Source organism: Pongo pygmaeus, chromosome 2 (assembly GCF_028885625.2).
Source record: "Pongo pygmaeus isolate AG05252 chromosome 2, NHGRI_mPonPyg2-v2.0_pri, whole genome shotgun sequence".
NCBI classification, from domain to species: Eukaryota; Metazoa; Chordata; class Mammalia; order Primates; family Hominidae; genus Pongo; species Pongo pygmaeus.
Window position 1 is genome coordinate 13,971,369 of NC_085930.1, and position 18,758 is coordinate 13,990,126.

General features: G+C 36.8%; 1 protein-coding gene and 1 long non-coding RNA gene across 7 annotated transcripts in view; both read left to right on the plus strand.

Annotated features, from left to right (window-relative positions):
* Positions 1–13,096, plus strand: part of LOC134739145 (uncharacterized) — a 37,972-nt gene extending 24,876 nt beyond the window's left edge. Inside the window, exon 2 of the long non-coding RNA XR_010125664.1 lies at positions 1–13,096. This exon is cut by the window's left edge and continues 23,947 nt beyond it. This is a non-coding gene — a long non-coding RNA (uncharacterized LOC134739145).
* Positions 1–18,758, plus strand: part of GBE1 (1,4-alpha-glucan branching enzyme 1) — a 278,483-nt gene that overhangs the window by 216,554 nt on the left and 43,171 nt on the right. For all 6 annotated transcript variants that reach the window (XR_010125659.1, XR_010125660.1, XR_010125661.1 and 3 more), the window contains exon 13: positions 17,907–18,091. Coding sequence is in view for 1 of the 6 variants with exons in the window: in XM_054483743.2 (XP_054339718.1) it covers positions 17,907–18,091 (185 nt within the window). In the remaining 5 variants the exon portion in view is untranslated. The remainder of the gene's footprint in view (positions 1–17,906; positions 18,092–18,758) is intronic.

Consider the following 18,758-nt stretch of genomic DNA (forward strand, 5'->3'; position numbering starts at 1 on the left):
GTGGCCTGAGAGGAAGCAAGAGCTGATAGCAGGGAAGCAGACAAGGCTAACTAGCTGTTGGCAGGAACCTGGAGCAATAGAAGCATCATCCAAAGGCAAACCAATACAGGCTCTTTGATTAAGTTATAAGCAGGTAGATAAGTCTCTCTACTTGGGGAGTTAGAGCTCTGACTACAGAAGAAAGGCTGTGGGAGATGGAAACCTAGAAAAGCAGCAGCCGGCTGTGCCTTGAACAAGCCTTGGATTCTTACAGAAACACTCCACCAGCCTGGAATGATACCAGTATTCAATTAAACCGATGTCAGTTATCAAATTCTGAGTATTTAAGGAAACACATTCTTACTAATCTTTTTTATTTTTTTCCCCTGTGGCCGTGTGCTTCCCTTTTAAATGTCTGTTCTTAGCTCTTAAAGAGTAATTGACTAGGGAAGTTTGTTAACCTCTGTCACTATGTGTGTTTGCTGTGACCACAGGAACTCTGACTTAGCGGTAGCATATCCTAATCATAGGCAAACAAAGTAGCACAGTCTGTCTTCACTACTAAACTTTTGAGTCTAAACCTAAAGTTGCAATAGCCACAAAGCCACATGTGTAGAATCAATTTCATAGTCGGCTAATTTATTCCTTGCTTTCATATCCCGTTTTTCTGCCTTATTTTCTACTACTTAAAATGGTGTGGAATCTTTCAGTTGGTGCCTTACTCACATGCAAAACATTTATACATTTTTACAAGGTTCTCCATTAGCAAATTATTTTCTGAGTCATTTTTAACTTAACTTGCAAAAAATCTGAATTCAGTTTGAATTTTGTAAAATAACCTTCCCCCCCCATTTCCTTTGTGTAGCTAATTTTCTCCCAGTAGAGTATTTTGAGTCTCCTGTTTCATGCAACATCAGAATGGCTTCAAAATGAATGGTGAAATGCTATGAAAATTTGTATTAAGAAAATAATATCTGGTTCTTACAACATTGTGTGCAAAAGTATAACGCTCATTCTCGATTTAGTCTCATTTGCTTTGTTCATTGTCTTATCCTCGTCTTATTATATTTTTATTATTTATTTTAAATTTAAAAATGTGCCAAAAAATGGCATATAGGTCAAAGTATGAACAGCAACGTGAACATTTGAAATTGTGTCTCCTATTAGTGTGGCATTCAGAAAAGGAAACCTAACCTCTGATAAACAGACAACTGAAGTGCTTTATCTGTTCTCTTCTGATTTAAATATTTCTCTCCCTGATGGTATAGATATGTTCCTCTTTATCCACCCCCTTTCTACCCCGTTGTACTTTCTGTCTGTGTTTTTTTTTTTTCTTATGGCTCTCACAGAAACCCATTTTGCATCTGTAAAGAAACATTTGTTAGACACTTTTTTATCTGTCTCTATACTTCAACTGGGTATTCAAAAAAAAAAAAAGACATTTTCCATAAGGAATACATAGTCTACTAATGCAAGCAGACATCATTTACTTTATTTTTTTTCCTTTCAACATTTATTTAATAAATCTTTGAGTGTATACTGAATGCTTCCTGTAGTGGAAATAATAGATGAAAATATAGGATATCTGTCCCCAGTCTAATAGAAAGATCGGCAAAAACAATACAAACACACACATACAAAACACAGCATAACGCTATTTAAATACTTTCATTAGTAAAGAAAAAAATATATATCCGAGTACAAGTGGACGCACAGGAGAACACGAAAGCCTTTTTGCAGGAGTTTAAAAAAAAAACTCTCAGGAGACCAAACAGCTACAACGTGGAATCCTAACACCAGCAGTAGCAGGATGTGCAAGGTACAAAGAAAGCAGAGGTCAGTGATAAATAGACTTCATTTGTACACTTGATAGTGGAATTGGAAGTACACTCTTGCACATCTTTTTATAGCTCTTTCATTACCTTCCCTAATGCCTGTACATTCATAATAGATTTCTAGTTAATGTTGTGCAAATCATGTACTTAGTGCCAGATACAATGAAACGTACACAGAGACATCTAAGTTCGAATACTAGTCTTGATACTTCATACCTGTATAACCTTAGAAAGTCACATTACTTTTCTGATCTATTATCTGAAAACAGAAATCATGTTCCCTCCCATATTGAAGGGTTTTTGTGAAGATTATTTTTTGAAGTAACTGTTAATAATTGTAGCACAAAGCCCGTGTATATAGGAGGCTCTCAATAAATGATTTTGCTTTTATTTTAATATTGTGATTATTTTACATTTCATTTATTTAAAATCATCTTCCATTTTCTCAATTTTAAAAAAAGGAATTAAGAGATGTATAATTACCGTTCAATATAGTAATGCTAATAAGTCTTTAGCATTTCAAATAAAACTGGTTTATAAGTGTGTTTATATTCATTCTGCCACATTTATGCGGAATATAGAAATCTGATTTTGCACTTATGGACATTGCTGATGAAGATTATTTTTTGTTTGTTTATTTTGACAGCCTTCTTTTTTTTTTTTTCTTTTTTCTTTTTTTATAAGATAGAGCCTTGCTCTGTCTCCCAGGCTGGAGTGCAGTGGCACAATCTCAGCTCACTGCAACCTCCACCTCTCGGGTTCGAGCAATTTTCCTGCCTCAGCCTCCTGAGTAGCTGGGATTACAGGTGCCTGCCACTGCACTCAGCTAATTTTTGTATTTTTAGTAGAGACAGGATTTCACCACACTGGCCAGGCTGGTCTTGAGCTCCTGACCTCAGGTAATCCACCCGCTTCGGCCTCCCAAAGTGTAGGGATTACAGGCGTGAGCCACCACGCCTGGTCTATTTTGATGACCTTCTTAACATTGGACCTAAGAATTTAGTTCACCCACTATCCTGTCTTTGCCTTATTGATGAGAACTTAATCACCCAAAGCAATTGTAATCATGTAGATAACACAAAGGATTGATGGGTTTGGCCAGATCAACCAAAGTTCAAGTTGAAAATTGTTTTCCAAGTGCCCATAGCTCATTCGGCTATTGTTTCAAGATGTTATACATAATTTATCAGGAGGAGGACTGGGAGAGCAGGGGTAGAGTGAGGGTATGGACCCAGCATGCTTCCCTAGTTCTAACATTCAGCACCACATTCCTGGCCCCTTTCAGCTCTTCTAGAATTGGGCGTATGGATATTTGTCACCATGGCATGATTAGATGGAACAGGAGCATTTGTCTCATATCACTGTGAACCCTGAATATCTAAGACAGGTCTCAGTTCATTTAGAAAGTTTATTTTGCCAAGGTTGAAGATGTGTGCCTGGACACAGCCTCAGGAGGTCCTGATGACATGTGTCCAGGGTGGTCAGAGCAGTTTTGTTTTATACATTTTAGGGAGACATGACACATCAGTCATATGTAAGATGAACATTGGTTCAGTCCAAAACAGCAGGACAACTTGAAGGACAGGTGGGACAACTGGAAGTGGGGAGGGGGCTTCCAGATCATAGGTAGATGAGAGAAAAATGGTTGCATTGAGTTTCTGATTAGCCTCTCCAAGGGAGGCAATCAGATATGCATTTACCTCAGTGAGCAGAGGGGTAACTTTGAATAGAAGCGGTTCCCAGCTTGTCTTTTCCCTTTAGCTTAGTGATTCTGGGGCCCCAGGATTTATTTTCCTTTCACACTCTCCTACTACTTTCTTTAACTTTTACAGATCCTTTAAGCCTTCTTTTGATCTCTCTTGTCCAGCACCCCCCATCATGTTAAGGAAATGGATATTTTATGGTTGTATAAAATCTCTCCTATTAAATTGTAAGTTCTATGAGAACAGGGATGATGCTGATGTATATTAAGCAATTAAGCATGTTATCTGATACACAGTTACGCTTAAGTAGTTCTAAAGTTGTATTCTTCTGTTATAGTTAAACATATGACCACTTTAACATGGGGCTTAGAATATATTCTTTGGCTTGTATCTTTTAAAGGAGGAGTGTGCATGAGAAAGACATGAGAGAACGTCGAGACCAAAGCATTTTGTTTTAAAACAGTGACTCTGTTACCAGGAAAGGGTCCCTGTACAGACCCCAAGAGAGAGTTCTTGGATCTAGGCAAGAAAGAATTCAGAGAGAGTCCGTAGAGTAAAGTGAAAGCAAGTTTATTAAGAAAGTAGAGGAATGAACGAATGGCTACTCCGTAGACATAGCAGCCCCAAAGGCTGCTGGTTGTTCATTTTTATGGTTATTTCTTGATTATATGCTAAACAAGGGGTGGATTATTCATGCCTCCTCTTTTTAGACCACATAGAGTAACTTCCTGACGTTGCCATGGCATTTGTAGACTGTCATGGCGCTGGTGGGAGTGTAGCAGTGAGGATGACCAGAGGTCACTCTAATTGCCATGTTGGTTTTGGTGGGTTTTAGCTGGCTTCTTTACTGCATCCTGTTTTATCAGCAAGGTCTTTATGACCTGTGTCTTGTGCCAACCTCTGTCTCATTCTGTGACTTACAATGCCTAATCATCTGGGAATGCAGCCTAGTAGGTCTCAGTCTTATTTTATCTAGTCCCTATTCAAAATGGGGTTGCTCTGATTCAAACACCTCTGACATATGTTCTCCCTCCATTTTATAAGAGAACTCTTAAGGGTTATAGAGGGATGAAGATCCATCTTCTGTAACTTCTTCAGGCTGAATAAGAGCAATGATATTCCTACCGAGCTCCTACCGAGCTCTTCAGTCTCTTGCATTCAGGGTAGAGAGGAGCTCAGTCAGAAAGCATTGGTATGTGACAGCCATTCATAACTCTTGAGTGCTGAAAAAAAGGTGATATCTGGAAGATTAATAAGTGTCCAGTTTAAGAGAACATTGAGTAAGCTTATCCTGCATTCCTACACGTGGAGTAAAACAGCAATGTATTCCACAAGAGTAAAGTAAAGTAAGTAAAATTATCCCAAGTAAACTGAATTAGAAGGCTTTCCATGAACAGGGCAATTGTTGGAACCAAGCCGTTATGGGGTTGCTAGCCAGTTCCAGTGTTCCCAGAATTAGAATATTGACTCCAGATTTTTATATTACTCATCCTTTTTATTTCTTTTGAGCAGCATCCAGAGATCACTGGTTGGTTTACAGGAGTAAGCAGGGTCAGCCTAAATTGCAGGAAAAAACTCAAAAACAACTGATGAGACTAGAATCTATTAATAATAACAAGTGAACTATAGTTCTTGTCATTTAATTTCTCTCTCTAGTTTCCCATTTTTACTAGAGACAAATTATGGTAAGATTGATTTGCTTTATTATGCTTGGCCTGTTTATTTGTGTAAAGTACAGCAAGAATAATTATTTTTGATATAGACTTTTTAGTTGGCTTTGATGGAATTCTGTTGCATAAGGAATCTCAGATAAGACTTATTTTTTAAGTTGAGCCCAGCCATGGGTTTGTAACCTCAAACATCTATGAGTTGGATAAATTCCTCTACTCTTGAAGTCACAAGATAGCTTGGGGCTCCTGGGCTTATCAGAAAGTGACATTCTTTGCTTATCACTGGTCAAGAACCCTATACAGAGACTGTGTAGACAAGGTATGAGGCCAGTTTTCCCAAGAGACTTTTATTGGCTTTAAAGTCAAGTTCAGTTCCTTAAAGGAAAGCACACCATTCCAGTCAATGCCTTGGTAAAATAACCAGTTTCGCTAATTGTTTCCTGTTACAAAAGAAAACAGATTCTTATTGCACTTATGCAAATAACTGTATTGCCATAAATTAAGAATACCCAGCTGGAGGTGGTGGCTCACTCCTGTAATCCCAACACTTTGGGAGGCTGAGGAGGGTGAATCACAAGGTCAGGAGTTCGAGACCAGCCTGGCCAAGATGGTGAAACCCCATCTCTACTAAAAATACAACAATTAGCTCAGCGTGGTGGTGGGCACCTGTAATCCCAGCTACTCAGGAGGTGGAGGCAGGAGAATCACTTGAATCAGGGAGGCGGAGGTTGCAGTGAGTGAGATCACACCACTGCCCTCTAGCCTGGGTGACAGAGCAAGACTCCATCTCAAAAAAAAAAAGGAATACTCACAAATAGTTTCCAAATTCTGGAGAAATTAAGTAGAGAGAAACAAATATGCTTCAAATTTTGTTCACAGGAGTATACTTTACTTAATTGTTAAAAGCTGCAAGTAGGTTAAAAGAAGTTACCTTGACTCTGAAAAACAAAGCAAATGATCAGCAATTTTTAAGCAAAATGTCAAAAAAGTTTCTTTAATCTTACATTAGTTTAGTCCATGCAGTTAACTCCTGTTTCTGTTTGATAGTCATAAACATTTCAGCTCTCATGAGAGTCCTTAATGTTTTTCCTATTCCAAAGTTATTCAAAGTAATCAGAAACCTGCATTTAAGAGCAACTATCAAAGTCCTTTCACTGATTATGAAACAATCTTTTGAAGAGGATCAAAACAACACAACAATTTTCTGTGAATGACAAAATCTTTTAGGGCAGCCACAGTTAAAAACATGATTGACAAATTTGGTTACCTTTCTGGCATATGATTTTATGTAACAATTATAATAACATACACTAAGTCCTATTAGAATTAGAGGAGTTTTACATAATTTTGGAACACATACCAACAACATATTTACACAAATATAGCCCCAAGAAAGCCAGACACTGTTTCACATGTGACAGTGCTTCCTGTATGATTTTTGTACCAAATAAGCCAAATTTCACCTTTACATTAGTGTACTATTAATGTTAAAACCAATTCTTAATAAAATTCATTGACATATCTACCCAATTTTAGTGCTTGACCATAAGGTAAGATACTCATAAACCTTTTTTAACCCTTACAATTTTTATAACCTTTACAATTTTTCATTAAAGTGTCGATTAGTGCTCTAAGAAAAACCTGTTTTGAGCCAAATTCTGGTTGCAAGGCAGATTACTCCAAAGATGGTTCCTAGAGGGGAAGAGAATTAAAAAATGGCAAATGTCACACCGATATCAAACCAGAAAGGACTCATTTCCTAAGCCAGGAATTGAACCCTGAACCTGAGCAGCCATTGTGATGGCAGAGACCAAGAGAAAGTACTGCCATGTGGTTAAAAGGTCAAGCGCCCAAGGATCTAGAACAAGAGAAGAGGAGAACTTCATTCAGTTTTGTTTCAGGGACCTGCAGCGAAGTTTGTAACTGACCAGTTTTCTGGGCCATTTTGAACAGCAGGCTTATGGTGTCCTAGGCCAGCGTTCTATCCTAAGATACCCTTCTTTATGACCAAACAATACAGAAAGGCACACAAAGCACACCAGATTCACTACAGCTTAAGATTAGCCTCATGGATCCTTTTTTCCCATTAATCGAACATTTACAGAGAAGATAAACAGTGATTTTTACCATTCATTCAACCAGTTTGCCCAGAGGGAGAAAGAGAGAGAGAGAGAGAACAAACGAACCTAGAAGTCTGACTAGTAAGAAATTCTTATCCTTTTGCTGGCATGCCAGGCTTCTGGGTTCCCTTGCCCTGAGTGGCCCCAGTGACCTGGTTGGCTGCACCAAAGCCCTGGCTAACAAGCTGCAACAAAGAGGAAAATTATCAAATTTCCCCTTTGAGGGAGGAAAAAACTCCCCATTTCCCATGGTCCTTTACTTGTGTAATTCTGTCACCCGCAACTGTCAGCAAAGACTGCAAAGCAGATTACTCCAAAGAGCATAGCAGTTAACATCCCATAGTGCTGAACCCGTTCTTGTCCGAGGACTTTACTAAGAGGGTCCACTAACCCCCTAAATCTTATAAAGGACTCTAACCTTCCTAAGTTGGGCCTCGAACCCGAGTTCAGTCAAGCTTCCTTGCCTTTTACTGAGAGGAGCCTTTAAATCTGTCTTAGGAGAGACTCTGACTCCCTTAAATTGGGCCTCTAATCCAATCCCACTCTTCACTCGGGTATATGCACCCCATGTACCCAAAGTTGGCCAATTGGTACATGCAGGTGATTTTCCTTTGGGTTGGGGGTCTGTTTAGTTTCTTCTCTTCCATGATCTGCCAGAAAGATGTTGCTGGACCCCACCACTTACCCAAAGTTAGTCTTTGGGTCAGGAGTTTCCTTAGTATTGATCCTTCCATGGTGGCCAGAAAGATGTTACCGGAAAGGGGTCCTGATCCAGACCCTAAGAGAGGGTTTTTGGATCTCAGGCAAGAAAGAATTCAGGGAGAGTCCATAGAGTAAAGTGAAAGCAAGTTTATTAAGAAAGTAGAGGAATGAATGAGTGGCTACTCCATAGACAGAGCAGCCCCAGGGCTGCTGGTTGTTCATTTTTATGGTTATTTCTTGATTATATGCTAAACAAGGGGTGGATTATTCATGCCTCCCACTTTTAGACCATAGAGGGGAACTTCCTGATGTTGCCATGGCATTTGTAAACTGTCATGGCACTGGTGGGAGTGGAGCAGTGAGAAAGACCAGAGGTCACTCTCGTTACCATGTTGGTTTTGGTGGGTTTTAGCTGGCTTCTTTACTGCAATCTGTTTTATCAGCAAGGTCTTTATGGCCTGTGCCTTGTGCCAACCTCCTGTTTCATTCTGTGACTTAGAATGCCTAACCGTCTGGGAATGCAGCCCAGTAGGTCTCATGCTTATTTTACCCAGCCCCTCTTCAAGATGGAGTTGCTCTGGTTCAGACACCTCTGACAAACCTGGTACAGTTACGAGGAATGAGAGTTAGGAGTTTTTTTTTTATTTTTAATATTCTCATCAGGACTGTTGCCTGTAATATAAGTGTGTACAGGTGTGTGTATTTAAAGTGAGAGTGTGTGTGAGTTTGTGTGTGTGTGTGAGTTTGTGTGTGTGAGTTTGTGTGTGTGTGTGTGTATGTGCGTGTACAGTGGTTTCTCCTTTTCCACTGGAGTATGTTCTTCAGTGGGTGCCTGAAACTTCATGTTTTACTGAACCCTATATACACTGTTTTTTTTTCCTTTACATATGTAACTATAATAAAGTTTAATTTATAAATTATGCAGAGTAAGAGATTAACAACAGTAATACATAATAACATAGAACTATTATAACAGTATGCCAGTATCACTACCTGTGCTTTGGGGCCATTCAAAATAACATAAAGTTAACTTGAACACAAGCACAGCAATACCATGGCAGTCTGTTTGATAACTGAGATGGCCATTAAATGACTGATGAGCAGGTAGTGGATAGTGCAGAGATGCTGGGCAAAGTGATGATTCACATCTGGATTGGGATGCAGGAGGACATCACAAGATTTCATCATGCTACACTGAAGGGCGTGCATTAAAACTTATGAATTATATCTGGAATTTTCCATGTAATATTTTCAGGCCACAGTTGACTGAAACCATGGAAAGTGAAACCATGGAAAAGAGTGGACTGGTGGAGTACAACTGGCATGCGCACACACACACACACACACACACACACACACACATGCTTGATATCAACAAAGAATTACATACCATTCACAGTCTGGAGGCAAAAGGGAGGCTGTGATAGACTGTAATGATAAATCCTGTTCTCTTGAGCACTGAGTTCTGTTTTGTTGGCCTCATCCAGCATGTCATCCTTTCTCTCATCTTCTGGTTCTGATCACTATATTTTGCTTCTGTGCCTCCAGAGAAATTATGTTGGACATTTAATAATTACAGAGGAAAACATCAAATCTTAACAAATATTTAAGGAGACTCTGTTGTAGGTGCAGTGCACTGGAGCTTGCTGTGGAGAATGAAAGAGAAACATTAGATGTGGCCCCTTCCCGTAACCACACTGATTAGTATCAAAGGGAGCAGGGGTGGTGATCGCAAGTTTTGTTTTTTTTTTTTTTTAAAGAAAAATCACAGGCCCTGGTTTAAAAAATTGCTTTGTGCTGTGCCTCACACTTTGGTGAGTTAAGTACTCACTGCAATACCGGAGACAAGCCAAAGAATTTCATTTTAATATAGATATTTTCTTTTAAAAGTTAGTATTTAGTACAGTAAAGAGGAGTAGGAGCTAACGTTTTTATATTCTCATTAGGACTATACATTATTTTTATATACATGTAAACTGGGGACAATAACAAATTATGTAACATCCACAGCATGGAGGCTTTGATATACTTTAATTAATTCCTAGGTAAAATTAGTATGCATTATAGTTTACAGAAACAAAATACACAAACCTGCTAATCAAAATGTTCAGCCAACAGAGCTGAGGCTTTTTCATTAGTTATATTGCCTTGAATTTCATCACTGTACCAGCTGGCTTCTTGTCAATTTATAGTTTGGACCTTTACATCAAACAGCAAAAAAATTAATTACAGGAGAAGGAGTCCCAATCGGAATTTTGCGCTTAGAGGTTTTTCACGATTAACCAGACATGAATGGGGCTGTGTAAGGAGGAAATGGAACTAGAGAGAAGGAACTTGGTAGACTTTTTTAGAATCATTAACTGTAGCAATGTTAGTCACCTGCTTCCGTGATTTTGTTTTAAGGTTTAGCCAAAGTTTTCAGATTTCTCATTTCTAGGAGCACCCAGTTCTGTTACTATATTGAATGCAATGAATCATGTCATGAATTCTGAATTCTCTTAGAAAGGGTCCCAAGTGATGGCTCAAAAAATGATTATCCTCTCTTCATTTTGAATCGAGGAACATTCTATGTCTTACACTACTGATCATAATCATAATTTAATGAGCAGAACGATCATGCTTTGATGGTTAGTGCCAGATTACTTGTAATGTGTATTTTGGACTCAGAACTATTGTTCTTAACTGTCACAGTCATTGCCTCTGTGCGCTACAGTTAGTTTAAATGTGACTTTTCTAAGCCTCTTATCTGTTGAATAAACCAGTCAAAGGTTTTAAAAATGCTTCCTTCAACTTAGCTTTCTACTTTTCTTTTTTATTTTGCTTAAAAGCCCTTACTTGTGACCCATTCTTCTAGTTGCTGACATTCTAATATAGTGAATGGTTCTTTCACAAATACATTTAATCTTTGGATGCTTGGAGAATCCAAAGAACACATTTCCCTTCTCTGAAAAATGCATGTGAACATACATACAACATTTTGCATGAAATATTAGAAAATCATTAGAAATTCATGAACCCCAAGTTGTGAACACCTGTTGCATTCATTGAGGAACATATAAATGTATTATGTACATATGTATGTATACCTATCATATTCATGTATAATTTAGGAATATACATATTGCTTAAATTCAAATGCTGATTCAGATCATATTGTTTGCATTCTGTCAAGTCATCTATACTAAAATAAATCAATTATATTGTTTGCCATCACCTGAATAAATTTAGATTTCTGATCCATTTTTGTACACAGCAGCCCTTACTTATAGGCTCATTTGGGTCACCATATTTCACTGTACTGTCTCAATTACTGCCATATACCCTAAGTAATTTGTAGACCATAGCTGAGAAGGACATTCTTAACTTGTTTTAATGATAGTATTTTTCTTCGTTAGGTTTGTGAGCTGTGAGCTAGTGTAGGATACTAACAGGCATTTTCCAGTTTTCTCTCTCCAGCCTTAAGAATGGTTCACTATTATCCCAAGGTCACTTTGAAAGTGTTTCTGTGATTTGCTTCCATTTATTTTATGCTTGTGTTTATGGTTTTGAACCAAATATGAAATTTAATGTTGCATTTGTCTACATTAAACTTAATTTGCCCCTTGTCAGCTCGTTTACAACAGAGAAAACATTCAGAGCCACCCTGTAGAATGTTTTGTCTACAATCACTGATACAATTTTTCTGTCTCTCTTTCTTATATGCAACTTTCTATATTTTTCAGTCTAAAAAGAGGCCTCTCTGAAGGAACATTTTCAGAAAATCTAAATGCCTAATAGGGATTAATAAATGATTTTCTAATAAAATAGAATCATTACCCTATTTTGAATTTTTTAAAGTTCTATTTTCTAACTTAGAAATTTAATTTCATATTACATATTATATGAATACGCTTCTTGAGATGCTCTTTAAAGTAGTGAATTTATACTTGAAAAAGATAAATGAAGTAAAAGTTAAAATATAAACAAAATCTTAAATTGAGTTACATTACCAAATATTACCAAATATTTTGTGTGCTTTTTCCTTTTTCTCAGATTTTTCTAAGTACTGAAATTAACCTCATGTAATTAAATTTCTCCATTTAAAAATTAGTTACTTTTTAAAAATAATTTCAACTTTAATTTAGATGCAGGGGGTACATGTGCAGTTTGTTATGTGGATATATTGCATGATGCTGAGGTTTGGGGTGTGAATGTCCGTCACCCAGGTAGTGAACATTGTACCCAATAGGTAGTTTTTCAGCCCTCCCTGCTTTCTCTCTCCTGCCTCTAGTAGTCCCCAGATGAATTTTTTCTTAATGCTTACTAATTTTTCAATACCATTATATGGTATTGAAATGATAAATGAATATTTTAAATTGATATATCTTAGAGGGCACTAAAATGAAACATTAAATATAAATGATGAAAAATACTTTTAAAGTAGAATCCTAAACATATACATTAATGTATATTCTACTTTTAAAGTAGAATCCTAAACATATACATTAAGGAATATAATTTGTGTGTTGAAAATTATTTTCAGGAGAATCTACTAACTTGTGCCTGTATCTTTGAATCATGAGCAGTGTTCAAAACTTGGGAAATGTTTGATCCTAGAATATCTGTTGTTTACCTTTGAGCAGATATTATATTTATTCAGTTTATGTTAGGGAAATATCAGACAGGTGTACAAAGATACATTTAAAAGACTGGTGATTTTTTATAACACAGAAATATTACAAAAAGTCAAAATTACTAGCTTAAGGTGATTGGTTAAGTAAAATTTCATTACATGGTCCACAATGGAATACCATCATGGAGATGCATACTTATTGATATGCAAAATGCTCATTTTTAATTTCAAAATAATATGTAATACAAGTCTATCTTTGTTCAAAAACAAGTTGTAGGTAGTTGGTAGATAGGTATGAATGTATGTATAGGTATCAATATAGATATAAATATACAGATGTGGATATAGACAAAAATAAATACAGTGTTTATCAAAAGAAAAACATTATTTTGTAACATCTGTGTGTGTGTAATTGTGATTTTTAAAAATATTTCTATAAGTGGATTACTTAATAAATTAATAAAGAAAAATAAAACATTGTAATAGAAGTCAATATTTATTGAGCACATACTATGTATTGTATATGCTTCTAAATAATTTACATGCCTTAACTATTTAATTGTAATTATGCTACTCTTCAGTCCTTATTATCTTAGCCTGTTTGTCCTGCTATAACAAACCACGATAGACTTGGTGGCTTAAACAACAAAAACTATTTCTCCTAGTCTGGATGCTGGGAAGCCCTAGATCGAGGCACTGGCTGATTTGATATCTGGTGATGCCCTATTTCCTGGCTCACAGATGGCTGTCTTCTCACCGTATCCTCCACAGCAGAAGAAACAAGGGAGCTCTCTGGGACTTCTTTCCTAACAACATTAATCCTGTTCATGAGGGCTCAACCCTCTTGACCTAATCACCTCCCAAAGCCCCATCACCTAAGTACCAGCACATTAAGAGTTAATATTTCAACATATGAATTTGGGCGAGGTGGGGGGGGCAACTTGCAGCCCATCACCTTTATTTATGCTGTAGATTATAAGCATGTGAATTTTTCACACTGGAATGTTAGAAATAAATGATAATAGTGTAATTTCACATTTTTATGGAGTCCGTGAACCCTCTGAGGCTGTATCGTGGTGTGTGTGTGTGTGTGTGTGTGTGTGTGTTTTCCTGGGGAGCAGTTACTTAGCTTTTAATCAGATTGTGCGATGAGTTAATACCATCCTCTGATAGTTTTAGTCAAACTCACCATTCATTTCTGTACTATTGAAAACTCCACTACCAAGGCAAGATACTAAGAGCAAGCAAAAGTATACAGTGAAAATGAATTTGTTGTTTTCACCTCATTAATCTACCCAAGGCGGTTGGTAAAGATAGCAAGCAGCAACAGCGTGACCTCAGGTCACATTTTCTCAGCAGGCTAGGAAGAAATGGGAGCTGGGGAGGTCAGCAGGTGCCAGGAGTGTTCTAGCCAGAGCAGAACTCTACTTTTAGATAGTGCCTAAAATGTTAATTTTAAGTGGTGTATAATCAACTGCCAGTTAAACTACAAATAACCTTTGAGAGCTTGTTCAGAGGCTTTGCAAGGTGGACATGTAGAATAGTGAGGCTTCCATGAGGGTGGATATAGGATTCCTAACATAGTAATCTGATTTACCCTATCAGTCTGGGTGTCTTGTAACAACGTTATTTTCATTTTCAATTCTGTCTTTAAGATCTAAAACAGTAGATGATTCAAAGCACATTAATACTTGGCTTTGGGATATATGTTTGTATTATTAAAATATGAATAAAAGAATCTGTGCAGAACTTCAGCACTTTAAAGAATGGAATAAGGCCATTCCATGAAAACGTGTATGAAGAAGAGCCAAATAGCTATAGCAACCCTTTGGATTCATCCTTGTTACCTGTGTGGGCAGCTGGTTCTCTCCTCAGAATGATGATTTTACAGATAAGGAAACCGAGCACTAGAGAGATTACATTGCCTATATTCACATCACTCATAAGTGGCATAGCTGTGATTTAAACCCAAGTCTTGCTGACTTGGAAATCTGCATCCATGGGCATCATGTTATATAACTGACTACTTTCACAATATTACGGAGAAGTTGATAAACTGTAGATTCTAGCCTATTAATCACTCCAGAAGTAATGTGTCCATATCATTGGGGGTAGGGGTGAACATTTTTAACAGCCTTCCTTGGTGATTCTGGAATGTAGTATAGATTGCAAAGCATAGCTTTACACCATCTGATTTCTGCATCCGAGGGGAGATCATGTAGCAAGTTCTTATTTATGATTTGATTTTTTGGTAGCATTTAATGCTACCGACCACCATCCTTGGGACTCTTCTTAGCCTTCTATGTTTTCTTCTAATGTCCCCTTTACCCTGCTAACCATTACTCTCAGTCTTCCCTGACATGGCTTCTTTCTGCTTTCAGTTCCTTGGTATGCTGGCCATGGTGTTTTTTCTCTGGTGGCTCTCATTATCTTTGCTTATTGAGGCTTTATAAATTACTCTTTCTCCCCACCTACAATTCTCTCTTGAGTTTCAGGACCTTATTTTTATCATTCTTCTAAATCTACAGATGCTGATGTATCCTTCGTGTCTTAAATTTAGCAGGCCTAAAATTGAACTCATTATCTTCTTACCCCAAACTTTCTGTCACCGTTTTCCTCTAGTGTAGTTAACGCTGTCACTATTCAGCCTCCTGAACTCAAAACTTCAAAATTGCATTCCGACTTTCCTTTTCCTCACCGTCTCCATTCAGTCAGTCTGTCATCAAATCTTGTTATTTCCATCTCAGAAATGCCATTTGAATCGATCATTCTTTTCTCTATTTCCACAGAATCTCATCATCTGTTATACATTGGATTCCATACCAGTTTTCCTACCATTCAACTTTCCCTGATATCCAGTCTTTTTTCCACATGGTACCAGAGATATTTTAATAATAAACACATTTGGAATTCTCATTTCCCTACTTTAAAATAGCCTTTGATTCCCTAATGCCTGCAATATAAGGTACAAAATGTATATGGTTCGTCCTAATGATCCTGCTTTATCTCCTTACCACAAGTCTTATTTTGTGGCTAAACTGAACTTTTTACTACATCTCACTTTCTCACTCTGATGCATTTGTGCATCTGATACATACCTGGAATCTCTGTCCAGGTATGAGAAGTTGGTCATTCTTGGCCCTGTATTTCCATAGAATTTACTTGTGCACAACATGCTATAGTAGTAATTAAGAGTCAGGGGGCTGAAACCAGACTAGCTGGGTTCACAGGCCCAACTCCTTATTTACTGTGTAACATCTTTGTGCCTCAGTTTCCTTATCTGTAAAATTGAAATAATAATATTACCTACCTTAGACAATTGTCGAAGATAGGGTTAATTCATGTGCAATGCCTACAATTGTGCCTGGCACATGATAAACAGAAATTAAGCATGTGCTGCTGCTTCTACTGTCATCATGATAACAATGATGTAACAGTCTCCATGGAAGAGGGCTAAAGGAATTGCTTATTAATACTGGGATCAACCCAGAGATCCACGGCTGTCCCAGAAGAAAAGTATTTTGCCTATAGGAAGCCTGGATCCAGTTTGTAGGCTAATATACTATCGCTACCTCATGGCATTTCTAGTCTCTCGTAAATCATCCACTAGTTAAAATCCCGCTAGTCCTTTGATTGGTATGTGGACATATACTTGTTCCCAGACTGGAAGTCCCTTCATTATCAGTAAAGATTGCTCCAATTGCAATTCTGCAGGTACATTATTTTGCTAGTTTCATGGTTGAAGGAGTAAGCTGTGCCATGGGTATACCTTGGGCTGATGTGAATCAGATTTTAGACCTAGATAGGACCTTTAAATATAGCAGAGGGACATTCCTTGTGTCAATTTAAAGCATCCTAATATAGCCTCATAAAGTCGGCTCTCTGCTATGACACACTGTGGACAACATCTTAAGAAATATTATCATTTAGACTGAAATTTGAATTGAGCAAAATGTTTGTAGACACTTTAATTTTTAAGAAACTGCTATACACCTATTTATTTGGATGATATTTTTATTTGGATGAATGTGGTCCTGAAAAGTTAAATGTAAGTTGCAGAATTTCTTAGTGTAAAGTTCACTATTTAAAGCACCTCTGCAGTAAATTATTTTGAATTACATCCTAGTTTATTAGTTTTTATTTGTTATAATATTAATATGCAGTTTATTTGAAGTAGGACACATTTGTATTGGCTATGATACTTTCTAACTCATTGGAGAAATTTATAGCATTAATTAGAAATTTGCAGCATTAATTAGAAATTTGTAGCACTAATTAGAAAATCACAGCAATAATTCATTGTAGCACTGAAAGAAAAGTTTGGAAAGTAGCATTTAATTTTTAGAGAAAGAAAAGAAGGCTTAAAGTAGAAATTGAACTTAAGGGTAACAATAAGAACCAATCGGTTAGATGACTAATATCTAAAATTGATTCTCAAAATGGAAACTATATATTTGTTACTGTTTTATTTTATTTTTAAGTTTATTGGGTTTCTGGTTCTGATCATTATAGTGAGAGATAATATTATATAAATCCCCAGCCAGGGGTCTCAGCTAAACACACAGAAGAATAAGCATAAGCATGCAGGCACACTTGAAATGAAAGGTACACACTCTAGTAGTAAGAAATAGATCTGAAAAAGAAATATGGAAAATTCATAGTAAAAGTAATGACCTGAGTTTCCTTAGCACCTGAAGTTTACAAGATATTTGCCTAATGTGATGTGGTAGGAAAAACTGGACTTTAATGAGAGGAACTCAATTTTAATGGTTGCTTTCCTACTATGTGAAGTTGGGCAAGTCTCTTAACTGGCCAGAGCTCTGGATTTCTCATCTGTGAAATGAATAAAATAGAGAGTTCCTTTGAGGATCAAAAAATAACCTACACAAAAAGCCTTTGGAAGTTGTCAAGCATTGTACAGATTTCAGATTATAGAAATAGAGATTTCAGAAATTACTCTGAGATCGCAGAGATTATTTCAGAAATGAAATAAGTATGACATCGATAATTGTCTTCAGTTTGTGCTTGTGGAAACCAAGATGTGCAACAAGTAATGAGCAGCCAAACTGAAGCTGGACCCTGGGCTTCTGAGTCCAAATGTGGTACTTCCTGTGCTAGACCGTGCTATTTTTGAGCTACACCTGTACATCATTCACAGGACACAGGTCTAGTAAATGATAGCCTAAACTGAATTTAAAAAACATTAAAAACATATAATTATTGATTTATTATTAGTAAGAAATTCTAATATTACAGGGTGATATTTACATTTGTTTTTAATTCAGGTAATGAATTCGGGCATCCTGAATGGTTAGACTTCCCAAGAAGAGGAAATAATGAGAGTTACCATTATGCCAGACGGCAGTTTCATTTAACTGATGATGACCTTCTTCGCTACAAGTTCCTAAATAATTTTGACAGGGATATGAATAGATTGGAAGAAAGATGTGGTTGGCTTGCAGCTCCACAGGTAAGCTCTTCACTCTGAATGCTATGTTTTAGTCACCAATAAGGTACATGCCTAGAATGGCAACCAATTTAAATCTCTATGCAGATCTTTTAAACAGCACTTTATGATTCAGTGTGTAGTGTCCTGTACCATACTTCAGGTTGTCACAACATGTCACTGAAGTCTCTCCAATTCATAATGAAAATCTTAAACATAATGCCCTGCTTAGTTTCCTGGTTTGTTTGTTGTTACTGTTTAAATTTAGTAATTTGTATTTTTATTGGTTAAAATAAACAATAAAAGCTCTGCAGGGAACCCATTTTGGAAATTACTGCGGAAACATCTTAATTGTTTGGAGCACTTTTTTATGTAAATAATTATGCTGTCATAAAGAAACTACTTTGACAACATGTAAATTTCTTTATTCATTTTTTTTTTCTCTTCTTTAGTGGTCTCTAACTTGTCATTTCAATAGATGCCATTATACCTGCATGCTGTTTTGTATTTTTCATGAGCCTGTCTGTCCTCTGGAATTAACGCCTCAGTTTTCAACAAATTTTAGAAAATGTAATTAACAAGTGAAAATTGTATACAGGCTTCTTTTATCCTGGCAAAAATTAACATATGATATGTCTTCGTTATAATCCATTTACTTTATACTGGGGCTGTTTGAAATTACTGTTGATGT